Source organism: Molothrus ater, chromosome 26 (genome assembly GCF_012460135.2).
Source record: "Molothrus ater isolate BHLD 08-10-18 breed brown headed cowbird chromosome 26, BPBGC_Mater_1.1, whole genome shotgun sequence".
Classification (NCBI taxonomy): Eukaryota; Metazoa; Chordata; class Aves; order Passeriformes; family Icteridae; genus Molothrus; species Molothrus ater.
The window spans coordinates 1,762,754-1,785,203 of record NC_050503.2 but is presented as its reverse complement, the minus strand read 5'-3'; the positions used below and the strand labels follow the sequence as shown (position 1 = coordinate 1,785,203).

At 44.8% G+C, this 22,450-nt stretch overlaps 1 protein-coding gene across 5 annotated transcripts in view; it reads right to left on the bottom strand.

The window, feature by feature from the left end:
- The window catches only part of DOT1L (DOT1 like histone lysine methyltransferase), a 94,739-nt gene that overhangs the window by 52,311 nt on the left and 19,978 nt on the right, over nt 1–22,450 (bottom strand). For all 5 annotated transcript variants that reach the window (XM_036399282.2, XM_054517345.1, XM_054517346.1 and 2 more), the window contains exons 3-7: nt 21,892–21,966; nt 19,455–19,518; nt 15,286–15,514; nt 12,392–12,486; nt 9,706–9,768 (exon numbers count right to left, since the gene is read on the bottom strand). In XM_036399282.2, coding sequence (XP_036255175.1) covers nt 9,706–9,768; nt 12,392–12,486; nt 15,286–15,514; nt 19,455–19,518; nt 21,892–21,966 — 526 coding nt within the window. The remainder of the gene's footprint in view (nt 1–9,705; nt 9,769–12,391; nt 12,487–15,285; nt 15,515–19,454; nt 19,519–21,891; nt 21,967–22,450) is intronic.

Below are 22,450 nucleotides of genomic sequence, written 5' to 3'. Positions count from 1 at the left end.
TCCAGAGAGGGACAAGCAGGCTGCACCAGCTCCCTGACCCCACAACAGCCAGGGACAGGTGGAACCTTTTGGAAAGGCAGAGGTGGAGCAGAAAACCTGACCCTGAGGTTTCTCCCTCCCTGCTCCCGTCCTCGGCCTCTCTCCTGCATGGGAAGGGTTCTGCTCCATGGAGAAGCCAAAAGTGCTGGCACTCAGTTTAAAACTGCCCAGAAAATGCCTCCTGAAGGCCCCCAGGGCTGGGGACCCCCCCTCAGCACAGGGAGCTGAGCCTGGATTGGGAACAGCTCCTGCTGGGAGCCCTGGCTCCCAGTTCAGGTTCTTGCTGCACTGCATAAACAACATTCTGATTTTTGTGCTGCTAAATATAAACCCTGAGCACTTCTAACACTTTCAAGTTGGAAATGAAGTAACATAAAGGCCTTGTTTGAAAATAAGTACAGTTATGACTTCAGTGGTTGTGCAGCACCTTTCTGGTGACACCACATCAAGCCCCAGGTGAGCACAGAGCTCTGGCACAGACTGAAATTTCCTCAGTTGTGTTCTGGAAATGGGAGAGGAGCCCATGGGCCACATCTCTGCTGTGCCACAAGGCAGGCAGGAGGAGGTTTGGGGGAGGAAGATGAGAGGAAGAGAGAAAAAATAAGGTGCAAGTCTCTAATTAATGCTGCTGACACCCTTTGAAGATGATGGTTTGTGCCAGAACCTCAGGAACATCAAAGCAGCTGCTGAGGATCCTTTTCCTGCACTGATTTCTCTCTCTGGGAGGGAGTGAGGATTTCACATGGCAGCACAAATTCTCATTAGTGACAACTCCAAAGTTGCAGACACTGGAACAACTTCCATCTCTCAGGGCTGGGAACATCCAAAGGAGCTCCTGGTGCCAGGCAGGGACACAGAGGGGGTGACAAACCTGCCTGAGCCACTGTGAAGGACAAAGCCACAGGTGCCAGCAGGAATGGGGCTGCTTCCAGGAGGAAAGGAAGAGAAAAAGCACCAAAATGTCCTGAGAAAAGTGGACATCTCAGGCAAGAGATCAAGAACTTTGCCAAGAGCCTGAAGTGCCAGAAACTGAAGAGAGCAGGTAAGAGTAGCTCAAGTTATTCAGATAATACCTGTTCCACCAGCTGGGCTGGAATCAGAGTTAAAGCAGAATTACTGCCTGTAATTCTGGGAGGGGAAGCACCTTTGACATCCCTGTTGCAATAAAACCAAAGGATAAGATGGAAGCTGAACTCGAAAGATCCAAGCCAAGGACATCTAGCTGGGCACTGTCAGAATCTAAACCAGAGATTTAACACCAAAAAAGTTCTAGGAAGAGTTTTTTTCTCATATAAGGAAAGATATTTCTGGGTGTCTATATGTGGACACCACCTCTAGATTGATTTTAGGAGATCGTTTTGTCTCAGCCTTATCTATTCTTGTAGTGAACAGCTCCATGGTTGAGTAACCAAGACAAAGTCAAAGAAACCCACATAACAGGCAACTGTGTTGATTTTCTAACAATTTTTGCAAGTCAGCTCCTCTATGGCATCTTCCACACCACCAGTTTCTAAAGTCTCCACAGGGTTTTCCTACACTAACAGGGAAAGAAAAGCATTGGGAAAACCAGGAACCGCAAACATCACAGTGTGCAAGAGAACAGAGAAGCAGAGTAACATGAAACTATTTTGAAATGCTAAACTTCATAATAAAGGTCTTGAAATCCAACCTATGTGGCTGTTAGGCCTCACTTGGGTCCAGTTTCACTGTGTGTTTGCCCTGTCTGTGTGGTTAGAAAAGCACTTCTAACCAAAATCTCCAGGTTTTAACCTGATATCACCCATGAAGGATGAGCACTTTGCAAGCCAGAGCCATTTAACAATTCAAATGAAGCACAGCCCACTTTAAACACATCTATTTTTGTGTGGCACTGCTTCCCCAGCTCATGCTTAGCCAAGAGCCAAGGGAAAAACTTCTCCAGGAAAAACACTGGAGTACAGAAATAATCAAATGAGCAACTGTGGCTGGGAGAAAATGGGTTATTTTTTCCCTCTGGAAGCAAGGCAGTGATTCCTGGATGCTGCCCTGCAGCAGGGACTGAGCTGCCTGACCCTGTAACCAGGGGGTAATTTATATTTAGCTCCTTACCCCCTGTGCTGGGCCACTGATCAATAAATGATCACTAAAAAAAAGGAAAGAAGCTCTTTATCCATCAACTGACACACAGAATCAAAAAAAAATCCCCCCAAATCCCACTCAGCTCGGTGGTTTGCAATAATTTTGAGAGTGAAACAAGAACTGGGAAGGAAAATTCAGCTGATTAAGGGAAGTCCAGTCTGCTGGAGCAGCAGAACTGGTCCATGCTGGGAGAAGGGGACACATCCACAGGGCCACACTCAATCTCTTCCTCCACTGTCCCCTCCCTCACCCTGCTCCTCCTCTCTCTGAAACTTAATCTCCTTAGTGAATAATGAATGGAAGGGACCATCTGTAACACAGATATTTTCATCTGATTAGACAATGCAGGAGATGCTTTATCTAACAGGATAATGAGCTCACAGAAATCGCCTCCAGAGCTGCTGCCTGCATTGCTTCTAAATTTAGAAGGCAGACCAGGTTTTTATTCAGGTTTTTCAAACAGCCACTGCAGGAATACACTCAGCAGCCTCTGATTCCTGTAACTCTTCCTGCAACTGGAGGGAAAGCAGCAGGGCCCAGCCTGGGGGAGGCAGCCAGAGGTACACAGAGGGTGAGAATTCAAATGACTACAGAACAAATGAGGCTGCAATTCTGTATGGAAACATGGCTGAAGAGGTTGGGGGTTTTTTATATATAATTGTGGACAAAATAGAGTGGAAACACGCCTGGACAATTGAGGTTTATTCTAAATAAACTGGGCCTTGCTGTCCAGAATTCATGTCCAAGCTCACAACTTCCAGCACTAACAAGAACAATCCAATGGGGAAGGCCAGAAGCTGAATTTCAAGACTGCAGAACAATTTGGTGAGGGGACAGTGGCTGCCCTTCTCTCCAAGGCTTCTCAAACACAACTTTATTGCTGCAGAGTTTGGGGGTCCTGGGGTTTTGGTTGTTTACATTCCTAGCAACTTTCCTTCAATGGCAAGCTGAAAAAATCCTCTTGGGACGATTGGGGCAGGTTGCAAAAACATCATCAGGTTCTGAGTCCCTTGACAGCTGCAACAGGCAAAAAGGACCAGAAAATATTTCTCAAGCAAGATTCTACCAGCTGGGAAGGCTGGAGATGCTGAAAAGCTACAGAGATCAGAATTCCCAAGTAAGAAGGAACTGTTGAGATGCACAATCCCAAACAAGCATGGAACACTCTGCAAAGTCAACTTTTCAGCAGATTCACATGGAGACTTCACATGGAGAACCCAAAGTCCATTTGAATTGGAAATGTCTAACTGTGCTGGGATCTTGGCTGTTAAAACACCCTAAAAACCCAGCATGACCCTGCAGGGCATGTCCAGGATTTATTGCTGCCTTATGCACCACAGTTTTTACTTTTACAGCAAGAGAGAAACACCATCCACAAAGTTCAGCCAGAGCTGCAGGTGGGATCTGAAATCTCCCCACTGAACTCCCACCAAGCCCTGCCCTCCTCCATAAAACCATCATGAGGTTCTGAGTCCCTGGACTGCTGCAACAGGCAAAAAAGCAGAGAAAATATTTCTCAAGCAAGATTCTACCAGCTGGGAAGGCTGGAGATGCTGAAAAGCTACAGAGATCAGGATTCCCAAGTCAGAAGGAGCAGAGCAGGAGTTTGGGAAGGTCAGGCCCATGTGCTGGGGAGGAGGGCTGGGTTCTCAGCCCAGTGCTGGCCAGGGAGGCTCTGTGCTGCTGGAGCCATAAATTCACAAATTCAGGATGTCTCAGTGCAAACACTTGGCTCCCAAAGCCCCAGAATTTCTGCCTGGAAAAGTACACATGGTTATTTTTAGGTCCTTGTTCTTTTCAAAAATAACCAGAGGCACGAATCCAAACCTCCAAAATGTGGCATCATTTCAAAGCCACAGGAGACGTTTGGAGGGATTTTCAAATGCCAAAACAGCAAATTTCCTGCTGAAATGGGGAGGTCAAAAATATCAGGAGCAAACAGCTGGCTCATCCTGCCCTGAGAGCAGCTCCTAGAGCAGGAGGTTTTCAGGTGCAGGAGATGTCAGTCACCATCACAAAGCAGCTCCTGGGCACTGGAACTCCCACACAGCTCCCTGCTTGTGCTCAGAACAGGAGAAATATTCAATAAAGCAGGCAGAAAAGCAGCCCAAACTTAGCACTGATGCTCAAAACTCACCCCTGATCCTCAGGGCTGAACCACCTGCAGGCACCAGAAACTCCTGGGGTTTCCTGGGAGCAGACAGAGGCATCCATCCAGCCCAAATCCCACCTTTAGGAATCCTGAGTTTGATAATCACTGCCACCTCCTAAAGAAGCTTTTCTGGAGCAGATGAGGAATTCTGTTATAACAACCCTGAGTAAATAAACACAAAACTAAGCCTGGTTCTCAGCAGAGTCCAACATGGGACTGCAGCAACTCCCAGCTGCTCTGAGCTCAGCCTGGGATCCTTCAAGTTGTGCTTATTTTGTCTCCAACATTGATAATTTTGAGGCCTCACACAGCATTTTGCAGGGACAAAGTTTCCAGAAAGACAAAGATGCCAAACTTTCCATTCCACAGCTCCCTGTGTCCTCCAGGTACAGCATGAATAAGTCTGCTCTGTGCTTTCTTCTCTCAGGAAAAGGGAAGCACAGGCACTGAGAACTCAACAAAAACCTTTGGAATTTTGGGATCTCACAAAGCATTTTGCAGGGACAAAATTTTCAGGAAGACAAAGATGCTGGGCTTTCCATTCCACATCTACCTGTGTCCTCAGCAAGTCTGCTCTGTGTTTCATTCTCTAAAGGGAACAACAGGTCACAGGTACTGAGAACTCAACAAAAAACCAAAAAATACCCCAAACTTTCCCTAAGGGGAGCCCAGGAAGAGAAGAACTTTGTGCTACTCAGCAATCCCAGCCTCCTGCCCCAGATACCTGAGATGGTTCTGATTCTGAGGCCACAGGAGGATATTTACAGTTAGAAACCATGAAAACCCATCTGCCTCTTAATTGCCATGCAGGGTTTTAATTGAATGGCTGCACATATGCAGGAATTCCCCAAGAAAGACTCACTAATTAGCCAGGCCTAATGACCTTCCCAAAGTCTCCTGTTCCTTCAGAGAAGTTTACTTGAAAAGAGTGGGGTAAAGTTAATCTTGGAAACTTCTGAGCTCCATGAGAAGAGAAAGGAGAAGTTAAAAGAGTTGGAGCAAAAGGACAGGTGGTGGAAGTGGGACATTCTAGAGCAAAAAGCTGAAGCAGATGATGATGATGATGAAAAGCACTAGAGGAGGAGGATCCTCCCCTTGGAATGCAGGAGAGAAGAGCAGCAGAATCTGATTTTCCCTAAATGAGCAGGAATTGCACATTCCCCAAGAGCAGGGCATGTAAATATTCATTTAAGAGGATTATGAGACTCAGTGGCCAACAACAGCTGCAGATCAGGAGCCTCCCAGGGCAATGCATGAGGAGCAAATCCCTCCCTCTCCTCTCATGCCCCTCATGGATCTTCCTCCCCCTCAGCTGTGGCTCTGCAGCCTTGGGCATCCAACACCCCCAGGACACTTTGCCACCTGCAGCTGGGGAACTTTAATGTGCTTTTATCACCAAGTGACTACAGAACAAATGAGGCTGCAATTTTGGGTGGAAACATTCAAGAAGTTTTGGTTTGTTTTATTTTACAATTGTAGACAATATATATATTTTTTTATATAATTTGTGGACAAACACACCTGGACAATTGAGGTTTATTTTAAATAAACTGGGCCTTGCTCTCCAGAATTCATGTCCAAGCTCACAACTTCCAGCACTAACAAGAACAATCCAATGGGGAAGGCCAGAAGCTGAATTTCAAGGCTGCAGAACAATTTGGTGAGGGGACAGTGGCTGCCCTTCTCTCCAAGGCTTCTCAAACACAACTTTATTGCTTCAGAGTTTGGGGGTCCTGGGGTTTTGGTTGTTTACATTCCTAGCAACTTTCCTTCAATGGCAAGCTGAAAAAATCCTCTTGGGAGGATTGGGGCAGGTTCCAAAAACATCATCAGGTTCTGAGTCCCTTGGACTGCTGCAACAGGCAAAAAGGACAGAAAATATTTCTCAAGCAAGATTCTACCAGCTGGGAAGGCTGGAGATGCTGAAAAGCTACAGAGATCAGGATTTCCCAAGTAACAAGGAGCTGTTGAGATGCACAATCCCAAACAAGCATGGAACACTCTGCAAAGTCAACTTTTCAGCAGATCACTTCACATGGAGAACCCAAAATCCATTTGAATTGGAAATCCCTAACTGTGCTGGGATCTTGGCTGTTAAAACACCCTAAAAACCCAGCATGACCCTGCAGGGCATGTCCAGGATTTATTGCTGCCTTATGCACCACAGTTTTCAATTTACAGCAAGAGGGAAACACCATCCACAAAGTTCAGCCAGAGCTGCAGGTGGGATCTGCAATTCTCTCCACTGAACTCCCACCAAGCCCTCCCCTCCTCCATAAAACCATCATGAGGTTCTGAGTCCCCTGGACTGCTGCAACAGGCAAAAAAGCAGAGAAAATATTTCTCAAGCAAGATTCTACCAGCTGGGAAGGCTGGAGATGCTGAAAAGCTACAGAGATCAGGATTCCCCAAGTAACAAGGAACTGTTGAGATGCACAATCCCAAACAAGCATGGAACACTCTGCAAAGTCAACTTTTCAGCAGATCAGGGAGAACCCAAAATCCATTTGAATTGGAAATCCTAACTGTGCTGGGATCTTGGCTGTTAAAACACCCTAAAAACCCAGCATGACCCTGCAGGGCATGTCCAGGATTTGTTGCTGCCTTATGCACCACAGTTTTCAATTTACAGCAAGAGGGAAACACCATCCACAAAGTTCAGCCAGAGCTGCAGGTGGGATCTGCAATTCTTCCCACTGAACTCCCACCAAGCCCTCCCCTCCTCCAGCACTTGATTCTTCCCCAAACACTGATTTTTCATATGACTGCCTCTAACACTGGAGTGGAACTCACGAGTTGAGCTCTGCTGATGACAGATTATTTCAGTTTGTGCTTATTTTGTCTCCAACATTTGGAATTTTGGGACCTCACAAAGCATTTTGCAGGATCAAAAGTGTTTTCCAGAAAGACAAAGATACCAGGTTTTCAATTCCATATCTTCCTGTGTCCTCCAGCTGCATCATGAGCAAGTTTGTGTTTATAGATGTGTTTAACAGTCACCTATAGCAGATGCTGCTAAGGAGTTCCTAAAGGAAATAAACTGCCTGGCAAAAGTCTGTTTGATGAATAAAACCTAAATAAAATCTGCCCTGTGTCTCCTGTAAAAGCCCAAAATCTGTGTTCAAGCATCACTCCAAGGTGACAGGAAACCAACTTCCCTTCAGACAATAAGTGCTGCAAGTGTTTAACTCTTCCCAAAAAAACCTCAGATTGCATATTCAGGGAAATTTTACTCTAAACACTGCAGAAAACAGAGTTATAAAAGCCAAAGAACCTGGCAAAAATAAATAGCTTTGTTTCAATATAGCACCAGACTCTGTCACTTGGAATGCTCAATATGGAAATGCTGCCTAAGGCAAGCAATATGCTTCCAATATTTTAGTCTAAGTTCCTCTCCTATTCCTTAAATTACCCAGCCCAGAAGCAGAGCATCCTCAGGAACAATTCCTTTCAAGTCATGCCAGCTGGGTGACACAATGGAAAAATGCCATCTGGCCACTTCAGGAAAAGGAAAGCACTCCCAGTGCTGCCACAGCAGGAAGGAATTATCAATCCTGCTGCAGAGCAGGCCCAGCATCCCTGGAAGGGAATCCCTGTGTCCAGAGCAGGAATTGCAGGAGGGAGGTGCCAGGGGCAGGTGGGAGCATCTCCTTCCCAGCCTGCTTCCCAAAGGAGAGTTGGAGCAGCTGCTCTGCAAGATGAGGGCACCAAGGGTCTCAGGAGACAGAAAATTGGGAAATAAAACCAGGTCAGCTCCAATTGATCCCACAGTGCTGGGATCCACATGGATCACACCAGCCCAGGGACAGGGCAGGAAGGGGAGAAGGGAAGGAGAAAGGGAAGGAGAAAGAAGGGAGGAAGAAGGGAGGAAGAAGGGAGGAAGAAGGGAGGAAGAAGGGAGGAAGAAGGGAGGAAGAAGGGAGGAAGAAGGGAGGAAGAAGGGAGGAAGAAGGGAGGAAGAAGGAGAGGAAGAAAGAGAGGAGGAAAGAGAGGAAGAAAGAGAGGGAGGGAGAAGAGAAGGAAAAGGGAGGAAGGAAAAGTGAGGAAGGAAAAGTGAGGGAGGAAAAGGGAGGGAGGAAAAGGGAGGGAGGAAAAGGGAGGGAGGAGAAGGGAGGGAGGAGAAGGGAGGGAGGAGAAGGGAGGGAGGAAAAGGGAGGGAGGAAAAGGGAGGGAGGAAAAGGGAGGGAGGAAAAGGGAGGAAGGAAAAGGGAGGGAGGAAAAGGGAGGGAGGAAAAGGGAGGGAGGAAAAGGGAGGGAGGAAAAGGGAGGGAGGAAAAGGGAGGGAGGAAAAGGGAGGAAGGAAAAGGGAGGAAGGAAAAGGGAGGAAGGAAAAGGGAGGAAGGAAAAGGGAGGAAGGAAAAGGGAGGAAGGAAAAGGGAGGGAGGAAAAGGGAGGGAGGAAAAGGGAGTTCCCCAATCCTTGCTCACACCTGGATGCAGGACACATGGCCAGCTGCAGCCTCTGAGTACTGCCCTGACTTCCCTGGGATATTTGGGAATATCCCTGATCCACCCAGGCTCTTCCCTGACCACAGAAAAGTGGCAGAAGCAGAAATAGATGTGTTTTCAAAACTCCCAGTGGGTTCCTATTGTACATCCATTTTCTGAATGGAAAGGGATTAAGCACAGAGCAGATTTTCTTATAGACAATTACAAAGGGAGAAAAAGGGAAACAGGAAGGAATGGACAGGACAGTGCATGGATTTGCACATTCCTCACACCATCCTTGGAGGGCAAAGCATCCTTAGATAATAAAGAAACATCAAATTTCAACACAAGCCTTGCCCCAGGCAGGAAGATCCCCCATAATGACCCAATCACTCCTCTTGTTCCAGCTCCACCTTCAGAGCATCCAATTCCAAACCCTTCCAAGCCAGAACCACCCACCACCCTCTCCTGAGAGCCATCCACCCTGTTACCTGCTCCTGGAGCTTTCTGCTCCAATCTCCACCCACCCAGAACCTCCAGAACTGGGCCCAGGTGGCCACACCTTCCCCTGCCTGCAGAACCAAAGCTTCAGCTTTCATTCCCAGCAGGAGAGTTCAGAAGCCCAAAAAGGAGCTGCCATACCTGGCAAAAACCCCAATCCATGGAGAGAGGGAGGGGAAAGGGGATTTAACACAAACAGAAGACTCATGGCAGCCCCAGTCAGAACAATATTTTAGAAGAATAAATCTTCCAAAGAAGTTTCTAGAAAGACCTGGAAGTGCTCCCAATAACACCATACCCCACATAGAGAGGGTCTGAGAGGATAAATTGAAAACACCATCCCCAGGATCAATACAGGAACCAGGGAGCAGCTGTGCCTCAGCTGCTGCTGCCTGAGCAAAGGCTGGAGGGGACTTTACAAACTCTGCACAGGGTGTGGATCCCAATCTGCAGCTGAGTGTCACTCACTGTGTATTCTGCATGTTTCTTCCCATACCATTTCATCCATTTTCTGAACTCTCTGTCCATCGTCTGCAAGAGGGAAGAAAACCAAAATGAGCCATGAGGACATCTCACATTTCCAATTCCATCCCAGCAATGGGGGCACAGCTCTGAAGCACTCATTGATCCCCAGGAATTCTGGCTGGCTGGAGGGTTTTTTGCCATGAACATTCCAAGCACAGGCAGACACAGAGCTCCTGCTGTTCAGTTTCCTTAAAAAAACCAAACCCTCACTTTTTTAGGGCCAAGGCAAAGCTGGCATTTTCACCCCCCCACTTTCCATGGAAGTTCCATGTTCTAAGCAAGGCCCTTACACTGCCCAGCACTAAAAATAGCCCAGCATTAATTTGTGGTGCATAATCCCACCAGGAGGAGGGGGGTGAGCCCAGCCTAAGGCCAGGGAGCAAAGGGACAGCCAGGACAAGGCCAGGTCTGCTGGGGTCACTGAGGAAGCAGAAAGCAGCAGGAAAAGCATCCCAGCAGCAAAGAGGGAGAATCCTGCAGCAAATCTGCTTCCCACAGACACTGGGAGTGCTTCAAACTGCACCCAAAGGCTCCAGGGCTGCAGAGCAGGGAGGGCTCTGCTGGATTTTATTGTCCAAAGAAGGGAGAAAGGAACAAAGTCCCATATCCAGGCAGCTCAGTGCCTCACACATCCCCACAGCACCCTGCCAGCAGCCTGGCCCAGCTGATCCTTAGGATTTGGCCCATATTTGGAGGTGAGTTTCCCTCCCTGCAGACATTCCAAAGCCACCTGGACACATTCCTGTGTCTCCTGCTCCAGGTGGCCCTGCCAGAGGTCCCTTCCAACACCAGCTACTCTGTGGTTCTGTGTGAGAGGCCCAGCAGAAATTGTGATCCCACTGACAACTCAAGCTGCTGGTTGATCAGCTCAACACAACTCTCTGTGTGCACAGCCATGTTTAATGCTCAAAGGCACTGCAAAGCTGAGCAGAAAAACCCCAAAATCCCCTGTATTTTAATGTAGGAACTTCCATTTTAATTTATTAAGGCAACTTCACTGAAATAAATCTGTAACATTCTTCCTCTTTAGGTGAAGCTTTTCAAATTTAATTATCCATCTATTATCATGGTACCCACAGATGTGGTGCCACAGCCAATTTAACTGCAAACTCAACCCAACTTCTTCCACAAATATTTGGAGGAAAACTGGGTCCTAACAGAGGCATAAGGCAGCTCCACACACTCTGACACTGCAGCAGCTCCTTGGTTGTTAAATCTGAAAGGATTTAACCAGAGAAATAATGCAGAATATTTTGTTCACCCCTAATTCTGCATTTGTGGGTCATTCTTTTGTTTGCTGTTTGCACACAACAAAGCCTTGTGTTTGCACAGTGACAGGAAGGGGCATTAGTAAAAGTGAGAATTTCACTTTTCCTTATAAAGCTGATCTCTTAAGTTTCATGGTAAACACAGAGGGGATTCCTGCCCTTGTAAATGCCCCAAAGCAAAACCAGGATGTTCACACAGAGGGACTGCAGAGCCCTCCAGGTAAAAACTTCCACTCAGTCCTAGTAGGAGAAATAAAGTGGATTTTTAGGTCCTTGACTGATGATCCTCACCACTGTGTTTATGCATATTGCCCACATCACTGAAAAGAAGGATCAAGGAGTTTTATTTATTCCCTCCCTCCTTTCATGAGGGATAATTTTCCAGCCTGTTCAGGCTGAATCTGTGTTTTGACAATTCAGAGGGATCAGCTTCTGTTCAGGCTACTGAAGGAAGCAAACTTCTTGTGGTAAGCCATGCCTGACCTTCCCTGTTTGCTTGTGGCCTCCAGGTTTGCCTTGAACTCATCATCTGTGTGTGTCCCATTGGCACAGGATTAGAAATGTACAGAAACTTCACTAAAGAAGCCTTAACATCAATATTAAAATATACTAAAGAAGCCTGACTAAACATTTTCAAACAATCATGGAATGGTTTGGAGGGGACCTTAAATGTGATTTAGTTCCATACCCTGCCATGGGACACCTCCCACTGTCCCAGGCTGCTCCAAGCCCTTTCCAACCTGTCCTTTGACACTTCCAGGGATTCAGGGGCAGCCACAGCTGCTCTGGGCACCCTGTGCCACCCTCATGGCCAAGAATTCCTTCCTAATCTCTAATCCCAATCTCCCCTCCTGCAGCTTCAGGCCATTTGATGGTTTTCCTCACTAAGGTGTCTCCTGAGCAGACACCCAGCACAGGCCTCAGGAGGAATTCTGGTGGTTTAATAACTGAGAAAGGGACATCACCACCAAGGCAGAGACATGGCCTTTAGAATACTTAACACTAATTGTTTGGTGAATTTATTGCTGGATTTGCTGCTTGCTGTGGCCTCTGGGAGCTGCATTAGAGCCATTCCAGACATGGAATGACTGCAGGTATTTGGGTGAAGCTTACCCTGCACTCCCCTTTTGAACAGACCCTGGTATTATTGTAAAAGAGCTTTCAGGGCCTGAAATGACTCCAGAAAGCTGCTTCTGAACACTCCAGACTGGACACACATCTTTCCTCAAGCCCATCCTTGCACAGCTGATATTTCCCAGCTCCAGGACAGGCTGAGCTGAGCAGCAAATACAGCAGGGCTGGAATTCTGCTTTTCCTGCAGCAGAGAGTCCCTGCCCCAGCAGCACCCCCAGCTCACTCACCTCAGCATACTTGGCTGGAATATCAGCTTTCTCCACTCCATAGTGATGTTTGCAGTTTGTGGCTGCAGCCACCTGAAGCACCACCTGCCCCACACCTGCAGGGAAGGAACAAAAACCCCAGAGCTTAGAACAAACCACTGCCAGGGGAGAGAAGCTTTTAGGGCACACAAAACCAGCAGGGGGACTGGGCACTGGGCAGGGCTCTGACATCCCACTGGAGGCATTGGGCATCCCCAAAGTCATTCCCACTGCTCTGGTGCTGCTCAGCCCCAAAACCAGAGGGAGGAACACCTGATTTACTTCCTGGGGACAGCAGATGAAAGTCTCTGCCATGGGCCTGGGCCCCAGCCTGCAGCACTCCAGATATGATCTGCTTTAACCTTCCTGGACAAACAATTGTGAGATTCTGTGGAGGTTTTGTTTCCCTCCAGATGGAAAAGAGTTTCTGAGCTCTGATGTCTTTCTAAAGGTCTCATCTGAGCATCAGTCCCTGACAGGAAATTTCAGTCAGTCCCACTGAGAGGGGAAGTAGAGGTAAGAAAATCACTGAAGAGCCTGTATCTGTATTTATTTGTTTATTTATGTATTTAGTTTTATACTTATATCAACTAATTTATATATTTATATATCCATATACTTATATACTTATATATTTATATTCTTAATTTTTTCTTTATATTTACCATATTTTATATACTTATAATATATGATATTATACCATATTATATTATATATAAATATATATTTTTATATATATATATATATAAATATATATTTATATAAATATAAATATATATAAATATATATGTATTATACCATATTATATTATATATAAATATATATATTTATATATATAAATATATATATTTATATAAATATAAATATATATATAAATATATATGTTATATATTTTAGTTTTAGTTTTATTATTAGTTTTATTTATTTATTATTTATTAATTATTAGTTTTTCTATTAAAATAAAATGTATAATATATAATGTATTAAATTACATTTTATATATAATATATGGTATATAATAGTCTATAAATAATATATGTTATTTATTATTACATTTTATTTATTTATATAAGTATGTATATTTTTCTATATTATCTATATATTATATATATCTTACATCTAATATTATATACTATTATATATATTATATACTATTATATATTATACATATATAATATATATTATATACTATTATTTATATTATATACTATTATATATTATACATATATAATATATATTATATACTATTATATATTATTACAATATATTGCATGGAATATATTATGTATATATATTATATATTAATATCTTTTATATTTTATCATATGTGCACTATATTCTTATACTTTTTAACAGTATACTACTTAATATTAAATTATTCTACAATCTATTGTTTTACTATGTATAACATACATAAATATCTAATATTTATATATAACTGTTTAATATTTAAATATACTTTCAAATTCAAAATATAATTTTTTCTAAATCTATTTTTCCCCAGAAGTCCTGTATCACACATACTTGTTTGTGTTTAAATGTGTTAAAACTTCAGAACACATCAAGCAAGAGAGGAAATTCTTATTACTCCCTTCCTGTTCTGAACCAGATTTACCAAGAAAAAGAACATTTTCTTACTCAGTGTCTCTGTTGCACATGAGCTTGAGTCATACCTGGTTTCCTCACCAACTAGACACATCAATTTCCTTTTAAAACTTGACTCTGTTGCAGATGTGGGTTAGATTTTGTGGGTTTCACAACCGTTCAAGTAAACTATAAAAGCTTTTTTGACACACTGACAAGTCAGAGGTAAAAAAACCCTTCATTTTCAGATTCCACACCAAGGGTTTCACATGGGAAGGATCAGGAAATGCAATTTTCAGATATGAAGGGCATAAAACAAATCCAGTGAAAACAGATGAATCTTTAGGAATGTAACTTGATGGGTCAAACATCATTTTTAACATTTCTTCTTCTTCACAAGTGTATCCAACAATACCAACACAAACAAAAGGGTTTGTAACAAGGGTTTATTGCATTGCAGGCTGATATTCACTGCCACAGAAAAGAGGTCTGAGGGTTTGTCTGGTCCATTTAATCCTGACATAAAAAGCAGGAGCATCTTTGGGGATTATCTGGAAAAATGCTTGTGAAAAATGCGTATTTTATGATTGGCTTTTCACAAATATTAAAATTAATATTATATGTGTTATGTTAGAAAGTTGTGCTGCATTGGTTTTCTTGAGTAGTGTGTTAAATATAGTTTTAGGTTATGAGGTTGGAGTGGAGACTATGCTATGTAGGATACTTTTTTCTAAAGAAAGGACTCACAGTGAGATGGCAGCCACAGGACACCTGAATCTTTCAGAGAAGGAGAATTTATTGCTCCATTATCAGGAGAAATTAACTTCTTCCCATCTCACTCAGCCATGAAGATGCCAATTAGGGTGAAGAAGAAGTTGAAGATGACCAGAGAGAGTTCTGTGTTTGAATGGAATTTATGCAGCATGTATGAGGTGTATGACTATGCAACAGGTTATTGTTTTAAGGGTTAATCCTCTGTCAACGTGGGTCCTTACCCAGACTGTCCATAACTCCTTATTTCTATTGTCTCATATTGTCCTAATCCAAATTGTCCAAAATTATTATTACTCTAATTATATTACTATTTTTATAACCATTTTATTACTATCAAACATTTAAAATTTTAAAAACAAGTGATTGGCGTTTTTCACAATGTTTATCCTCTAACACAACCCTCAGCCCTGGGGGTTGTGTTACAGGATCAGCCCCTATTTGGCTTCCCAAATATGAGGTTTTGAAAGTATTAAGAAAAAGAGAAAGCAAAAGAGAAAAAGGAATTATTGCTCACTTACCACTGCCCAAGTCAACGAACAAATCATCCTCTGTCATTTTAATCTCATCGATCATTTGGGCCACCAAGTCAAAGGAGGTTTCTCCGTAGACCTCGGGCGAGAAGGGCTCGTAGTTGTTGAGTTTCTCGGGGTCGGTGACCGAGTGGTTGTAGACCTGCTGCAGGATGTGCCTCAGGAGCCCGTTGGAGGGACGCGTGTTCAGCTTCATGGGCTGCGTGGTCCCCTTCCACTGCAGGGCACAGAGATGCACCTTGAGATGCTTGGACCCACACTGCCTCACTGCCTCGTGCAGAGTCTGTCACAGCCAAGCCCTTCACCACAGGTTGTCAGGACATCCCCCTGCCAGGGGGCTCAGAGACCCTGGCACAGAGCCCAAATCGCCTGTGGGTTTGATTATGACCCATGGAGCAAATCACCAACCTTAGATGAAAATCTGCAAGCCATGACAAATTAAGTAGAATGATAGTGAAGTTATCACAGGGTTAAAAAATAGATTTTGGCATTTTTAGAATAGGGATGGAGGAATCTGGGCATGTCCAGCCTTTCTCCTTCTTCTTCTTGGCCTCCATCTTCTGCTGTGATGTTGGCACTTTGGATTGGTTTAGAGTAGAAGCTCACTGTCCAACATAGGTGATAGGTATTGGAAAGTAATTGCAAACATTGTACAGGTAGTTTTTAGTATAAAGACATAACCCTGCCCTGGGGGCAGGCACAGTGCCTGGACTGTCTTGCTGAGCGGATCTCGGCAGGGCAGGAGAAAGAATTTTATAGATGAGATACAATAAACAACCTTGAGATCCAGAAATGAAGAGCCCTGATTGCTTCTTCAAGTGCCAGGCTGGGATAAGAGACTTTCCAACTTTTCTTGGGGTCACTCTGACAAGCAAGAGACCCCGACAACAGGTGACAGAAAAAACCTTGTCCTGATAAACCATGCTAAGAAAATCCCACATCCCTCCTGCCAGCTCTAAGATGCCTCAGAAAATCTGTTTGGACATGGAAGACTCAAAATTGTTTGCATTTTGAAAATTGTCTTATGGGTGCTTTTGATTGTTTTTGCCTTTTTGTGTTGATTCAGTTTCTCGGGGTTTTGCTGCTCAGAGTGACCCCCAGATGTGTTAGAAAGTCTCTTTTCCCAGCCCAGCTGTCAAAGAAGGAATCAGAACTCTTCAGTTCTCATTCTCAAGGTTGTTTATTTTGCTTCTTATCTATAAAATTCTTTCTCCTGGCCTGCTGAGGTCCATTCAGCAGGTCAGACAGAGGCACACTGACACACTCAGGGCAGTGTTACCTTTTTATACTAAAAACTACGTGTACAATATTTACCATAACTTCTTAATACCTATCACCTATATTAGACAGTGAGCTTCTACTCTAAACCAACCAATAACTATATATCACTGTTATAGATGGATAATGAGATGATTGGCTCTCACAATTAAAAGATAACTATTGTGTGAATATTAAGAAAATCTTTAGTGATGTACAGTTATGTTGTTGTAGTTTGGATGTCCTCTGTTCCCCTTTCCCCCTGTATTGTGACCATCAGACAGGCTGGGTTGTCTAGGACAGGTACAGAGAAGGTGTGCACGTGTGTCCCTTGCATGGGGCAGCTGGGAATGGAAAAGCTTGGTGCTTAGGGGGTGAGGCATGGCAACACCTGATCTCCAATCCAGTTACAAGAAAGCAGTTTCCATTGATAAATGGCAAAGAAGAGCTGACTGACAGACTTTGGGAGGGCTGATGCAACCCCCAGGGGTAAAAAACACTGAGCATCCATCTTGAAGATGAACTGGCCATGTGGTGTGCATGAGGGCAGCTCCCAGTGCTGTGAATTTTCCCTTATTTAGTCCTTTTGTTGAATTTTTGTTAAGGTTTAATAAACCTTTTTAAATTTTTAAAGTCAGCAGTTGTTTCTCACAAGGGGGATGAGGGTGAACCCACTGTGGGGAGAAGGAAGTGGCACCAAACCCACTGAGGGATGAGGGACAGGGCCCCTCCCACCCCCTCACCCTCAGCTTGGGCTGCAGGTGCTGCTTCCTAAAGATAAAAGCAGGGAATGGAACTGGAGCCAGGCTGGCAGAGCTGGGGGTGCTCACCTGGACAAGAAAAGGCCCTGGGGAGAGCTCAGAGCCCCTGGCAGATCCCAAGCCCTGTGACTTGAAGCCAAGGGATTGGAGCAGTGCCCTTGATTTCAGTGAGAGCAGAAATGGGTTCAGATGTGTTCAGTCCTTGGGGAAGCAGGGCTGGAAGCAGGAATTGGGGACTGGAATAATCTGCTTTGCTTCTGTGCTGGGAGAGCTGGGGGTGCTCACCTGGACAAGAGAAGGCTCCAGGGACACCCCAGAGCCCTGGCAGGGCCTGAAGGGGCTCCAGGAGAGCTGCAGAGGGACTGGGGACAAGGCCTGCAGGGACAGGAGCCAGGCAATGGCTCCCAGTGCCAGAGGGCAGGGCTGGATGGGATCTTGGCAATCAGGAATTGTTCCCTGGCAGGGTGGGCAGGCCCTGGCACAGGGTGCCCAGAGCAGCTGGGGCTGCCCCTGCATCCCTGGCAGTGCCCAAGGCCAGGCTGGACAGGGCTGGGAGCAGCCTGGGACAGTGGGAGGTGTCCCTGCCATGGCAGGGGTGGCACTGGATGGGCTCTGAGGTCCCTTCCAACCCAAACCTTTCTGTCATTCTGCAGAAACTGCACACCAGCAGCTGCTCAGCACTTTGTCACACCTCAATTACCAGGTAATAAAGGGGAACTTAAAGAGATGCCAGAAACAATTGGCAATGTAAAACACAACACTTTGGGGTGGGTGTAAAGGTTTGTTCACTCCTTTTTTCTATCCCCACTGAACTGCTGTTGACTGTCAACACAAGAACAGGTTAATTTTGCTCCAGGAGCTGTCACATGGGAGGGATCAGATGCACTCAGACAGGGAGTGGCAGGAAAGAGATGGAAATCAAGCTTCCTTTCTTCTTCAGAAAAAACCCCATGCTAAGCAGAAAAGTTGTTAAGTTTTTAAAATGTCTACCTCTGCCCTTGATAAAAACAAACCATAAAAGGGCAATTCCAGTCCCCTCCTAAACTCTCCTGTGAAATTCAAATGGGAAGGAAAAAATTAAGCCCATCAGGTTTGCCAGTACAGATAGCAACTGCAAGTGCTGAATAGCTGCTAATAATTAGCTATTAACCAACACAGACATGAAGGTGCCTGAATCCAAATAAGCACAAGTTTTTAAGGCCCAAAATATTAAGAAAATCCCAGCAAAAAAGGCTTGTTGCCATAATACTGCATATTTCAAATAACTCCCACAAGCACAGCAGAGAAAAAATCCACCTATGTTTTCAAATTAAGCAGAATAGTTACATTATTCATTGTTCAGGTTTTGCTTCCTCCAGTTCAAGCTTTTTGGGGGGTAAAAGAACCAAAAAAGCTCATTAAATTGGCCTGAAAAGAGATTACATTCTACTTTAGCCAGTGATCCCACAGGCCAGAGCAGCTGAACTGTGGCAAGGAAATTCCTAAGCCATGGATCACTTCCACAACACACAAGAGAGTTCATATGGATTATTTAAGTACCCATAAGTCACAGATTTCTCTGTGCAAAAGTCAATCTATATGAGAAATCCCTGTGTTAAATGTAGATAAACTTTTCCTTCCCCCTAAAGGCAAGTCAGTTGTTTCCACGTGCCAAAATAACAGTGCCAGAAGTGCACAAGGAAGAGCACCAGCTCTGAATTTGGGAACAAAAAGTGATGTTTAAGTCCCTTTCTTTCTGTAGGAATATCCCTCCAATACTAACTCCTTGACTGTCCAGGTGTGATCAAGAAAATAAGTTTAATATTAAGCTCGAGTCCCCCCAAAAACTGGAAGTTCCAGGCTGTTTCTGGAACACCACATTTCTCACACCTCAATTAACAGGTAATTTCACAGGTGATAAAGGGGAATATAAAGAGATGCAAAAGCCATTTGGCAATGTAAAGCACAGCACTGAATAGAGTTGGGGTGGGTGTAAAGGTTTGTTCACTCCTTGTTTCTTTGCTATCCCCACTGAACCGATGTTGAACTGAGTAATGATGCAGAACTGAGTCGGTCACAGCTTTCTGCTGTTGTTCACTACCTGAATTCAAAGGTGGCACACAAAAACCTTGGCAGGTTTTTGCTAAATTCAATACTCACCAACTGGTGGATGCTGTCAATGGCTCGGTTGTACTTGTCACACAGTCTCTGCATGCTCTCAAAGCTGGGGGGAGAACACAGGGGCAGCTCAAAACAGGCAGGTTTGAAGGTAAAACCTTGTGCTTTTCTATCCTCTTGGTTAGTAGGTATTTAGGGTTTGCTTCTCTCAGGATATGTAATTACATACATAGATTAAAGTCTTTGTTTCCTTTAAATAAAATCCCCAGTAGACCCGGAGTACATGACAAATAATATTAGTTCCTTTATTTCAAGTCATACTTTGAGTACAGCCCTTTTCCTGGTAAACTTCTGTATTCTCAGAACCTCTTCTCCATATTTTCAGCTGCAGAGACATTTAAGAGCTCAGTACATTTGTCTCTTTTTTGCTGTCATCTCTCCACAATAATCAGTCCTGAGACAAGCAGATGCTTTTCCAGAAATTCACCCTGGGACTGAAAATGCATTTAGAGCCAGTACACAGCCTAAAGCATCACCCATCAGGAAAGCCTGGGGATTGCTCCATGGGCTGCCTGGGATTATGGTCAGCCCAGGCAGATGCCCTAATGACACAAACTGAGAGGATTAAATCAATTCAAGGCCAGGAAAGAAAGTATATTCCTGGGAACATCAATGGTTATGTAACCAGACCCACAGAGCAGAGCAAAAGCAACACAAGAACTTACAGGAGTGACATCCCCAAAACATGGGCATTCCCAAAGCTGGCAAGGGATGGGGGGCCAGGGGACACCAGAAGGGACCCTTGAGTCTCTTGTGATCCTCAGGGTCACTACCCTGGCCAGGACTCCTCTCCCATGAGCTCTCCCAGCTGCCTGTGCTTGTTTCCAAGCTGGGAAAAGCAAGGCTGCAATGGGGTTTGTCTGCATTTCCATAACCTGCTGCTTCTCTTTCACATCCCTGCCTCAGCCCATCTGCTGCCAGGGATTTTTCCAACAAATTTTTGCAAAGGAAGTAAAAAAGACTGAAATCTTTACCAGAATTCCAGTTCATGACTTTCTTGAAAAGCTGCAGGAAGATAGTGGGGGGGTGACTTTGGGGAACAGAAGGGTTTCCCTTTTATTCAGCATTGCTGCCAACCACACTGATGGTCCCCAGTGAAACACACCCAGTGAGGATGCCAGAACCACAAAAATACAGTAATGCAGCTGCTGTGAGTAATCCACAAATCCAAATTAATGAATTTTAATGGGATGCTTGACCTTGATTACTCCTTTTGAATTTTCCAGGAGGAAGGCAAAACTAAAAAGTCTTTCAATGAAACAATGAAAATTGAGAGAAGAGGAGGCAATACCTTAAGCAGACCATGACAGAAATATCTAGGGCTGGGGAGGTTTAGGTTGGGCAAGGTTCTTCCCCCCGAGGCTGCTGGGCACTGCCCAGGCTCCCCAGGGAATGGTGCCAAGGCTGCCAGAGCTCCAGGATCTCTCAGGGGTGCTCAGGGTGGGATTTTTGGGGTGTCTCTGCAGGGCCAGGGGCTGCACTGATGATCCCTGTGGGATCCAGCTCAGGATATTCTGGGATTCTGCTCACAGCAATGCAGTTTCATCAGTAAACTTTCTTCTAACAGTTCAATCATTCTGTAGATTTGGATAAATTCAGTCTTTCCCATGTAGGAAACCAGGGAGGTTTTTATAAACTGCAGTTGAGCATCCTCCCTTTTCCCAGTGTCAGTGGAGCCAAGTCCATGCACAGAACCTCAGAAATCTCCACAGACACAGCACAGGTCAGGATCTGCCTCTCCCAGGAGGGGAATATCCCATAATTAATTTATTCTGAACTCCATGGAGCTGAGGCACCTCAGAACCCCTCCAGCTGCCCACAACACTCCTGGGAATTTCACCTTTGAATTCAGCCCCCAACCAGCAGGAAAGGGAGAAGGGGAAGGTGCAGCTCCCTCTGCCACCCAGCTCTGCCATGGCCTGCTGAGAACAGGAATTCCTGGTTACTACAGGAGCAGGAACCATTGAAATTCCCACTCTGGCCATACTCTCTGGGAATTTCACTTTTTAATTCAGCCCCCAACCAGCAGGAAAGGGAGAAGGGGAAGGTGCAGCTCCCTCTGCCACCCAGCTCTGCCATGGCCTGCTGAGAACAGGAATTCCTGGTTACTACAGGAGCAGGAACCACTGAGATTCCCAGCCTGGCCCTGCTCCAAGGGTGCAGATACCAATCATTGTTTCACAGTGAGTAATTCAATGTACAGCAGAGCTGCACTGGAGCTCGTGGAGTTTCCAATTATGTCCTTAATCCAACTGCCTTTGCCAATGTTGCTGTTACACATTTCCTACCAAAATAACTCCAGCAGAGCCTGAAGCCAGTTCTGAGAGAAAACTTCAGTTGGTAGTGTCTAAGAATAACCAGTTCCACACTGGTTCACTACACCCTCAACTCCTGCTGGGAACAAAAACATTCCTCTCACCTTTTTGTATCATAGTCAATTAAAACATAGTTTTCCATGGCAAGCTTGAGATCTGGGATTTCTTCACAGACCCACCTAGAAGGAGAGAAGAAATAACGAACAGTGGTGTTGCCAATTAAGTGTAATAAGGTCGTTTGTCTCAATTTGGGCTGCTTTACATGAAGAGAGGACACTGCAGCAGCCCTGGGAGCTCACAGTAATTCAGGAATAAGGCAGACATAATGGGAAACTGCAACAGTTCACATTTGTTCTGAATAAACAGCAAGATGCCTGTAGACACTGGCAGGAGCATAAAGCTTCAAAATGAGGTGATAAATGTATTCCACGTGTCTAAAAATACTCAGAGTCATGGCTGATGTTAATCTAACAGAAAATGCAGAAGTGCAGCATTTCCAAAGAATTCTGATGCTGCAAGGAAGCTTTGACAAGGCTGAATGTGGAGAAGACATTTCCCACAGCAGCCCAAAAACCCTGTCACCAACCACTCAGTGCCAGGATATTCTCTGGGGAGTGCTTAAACTCTCTCACACCTTACACACCCAACCAAACCAGATTTTGA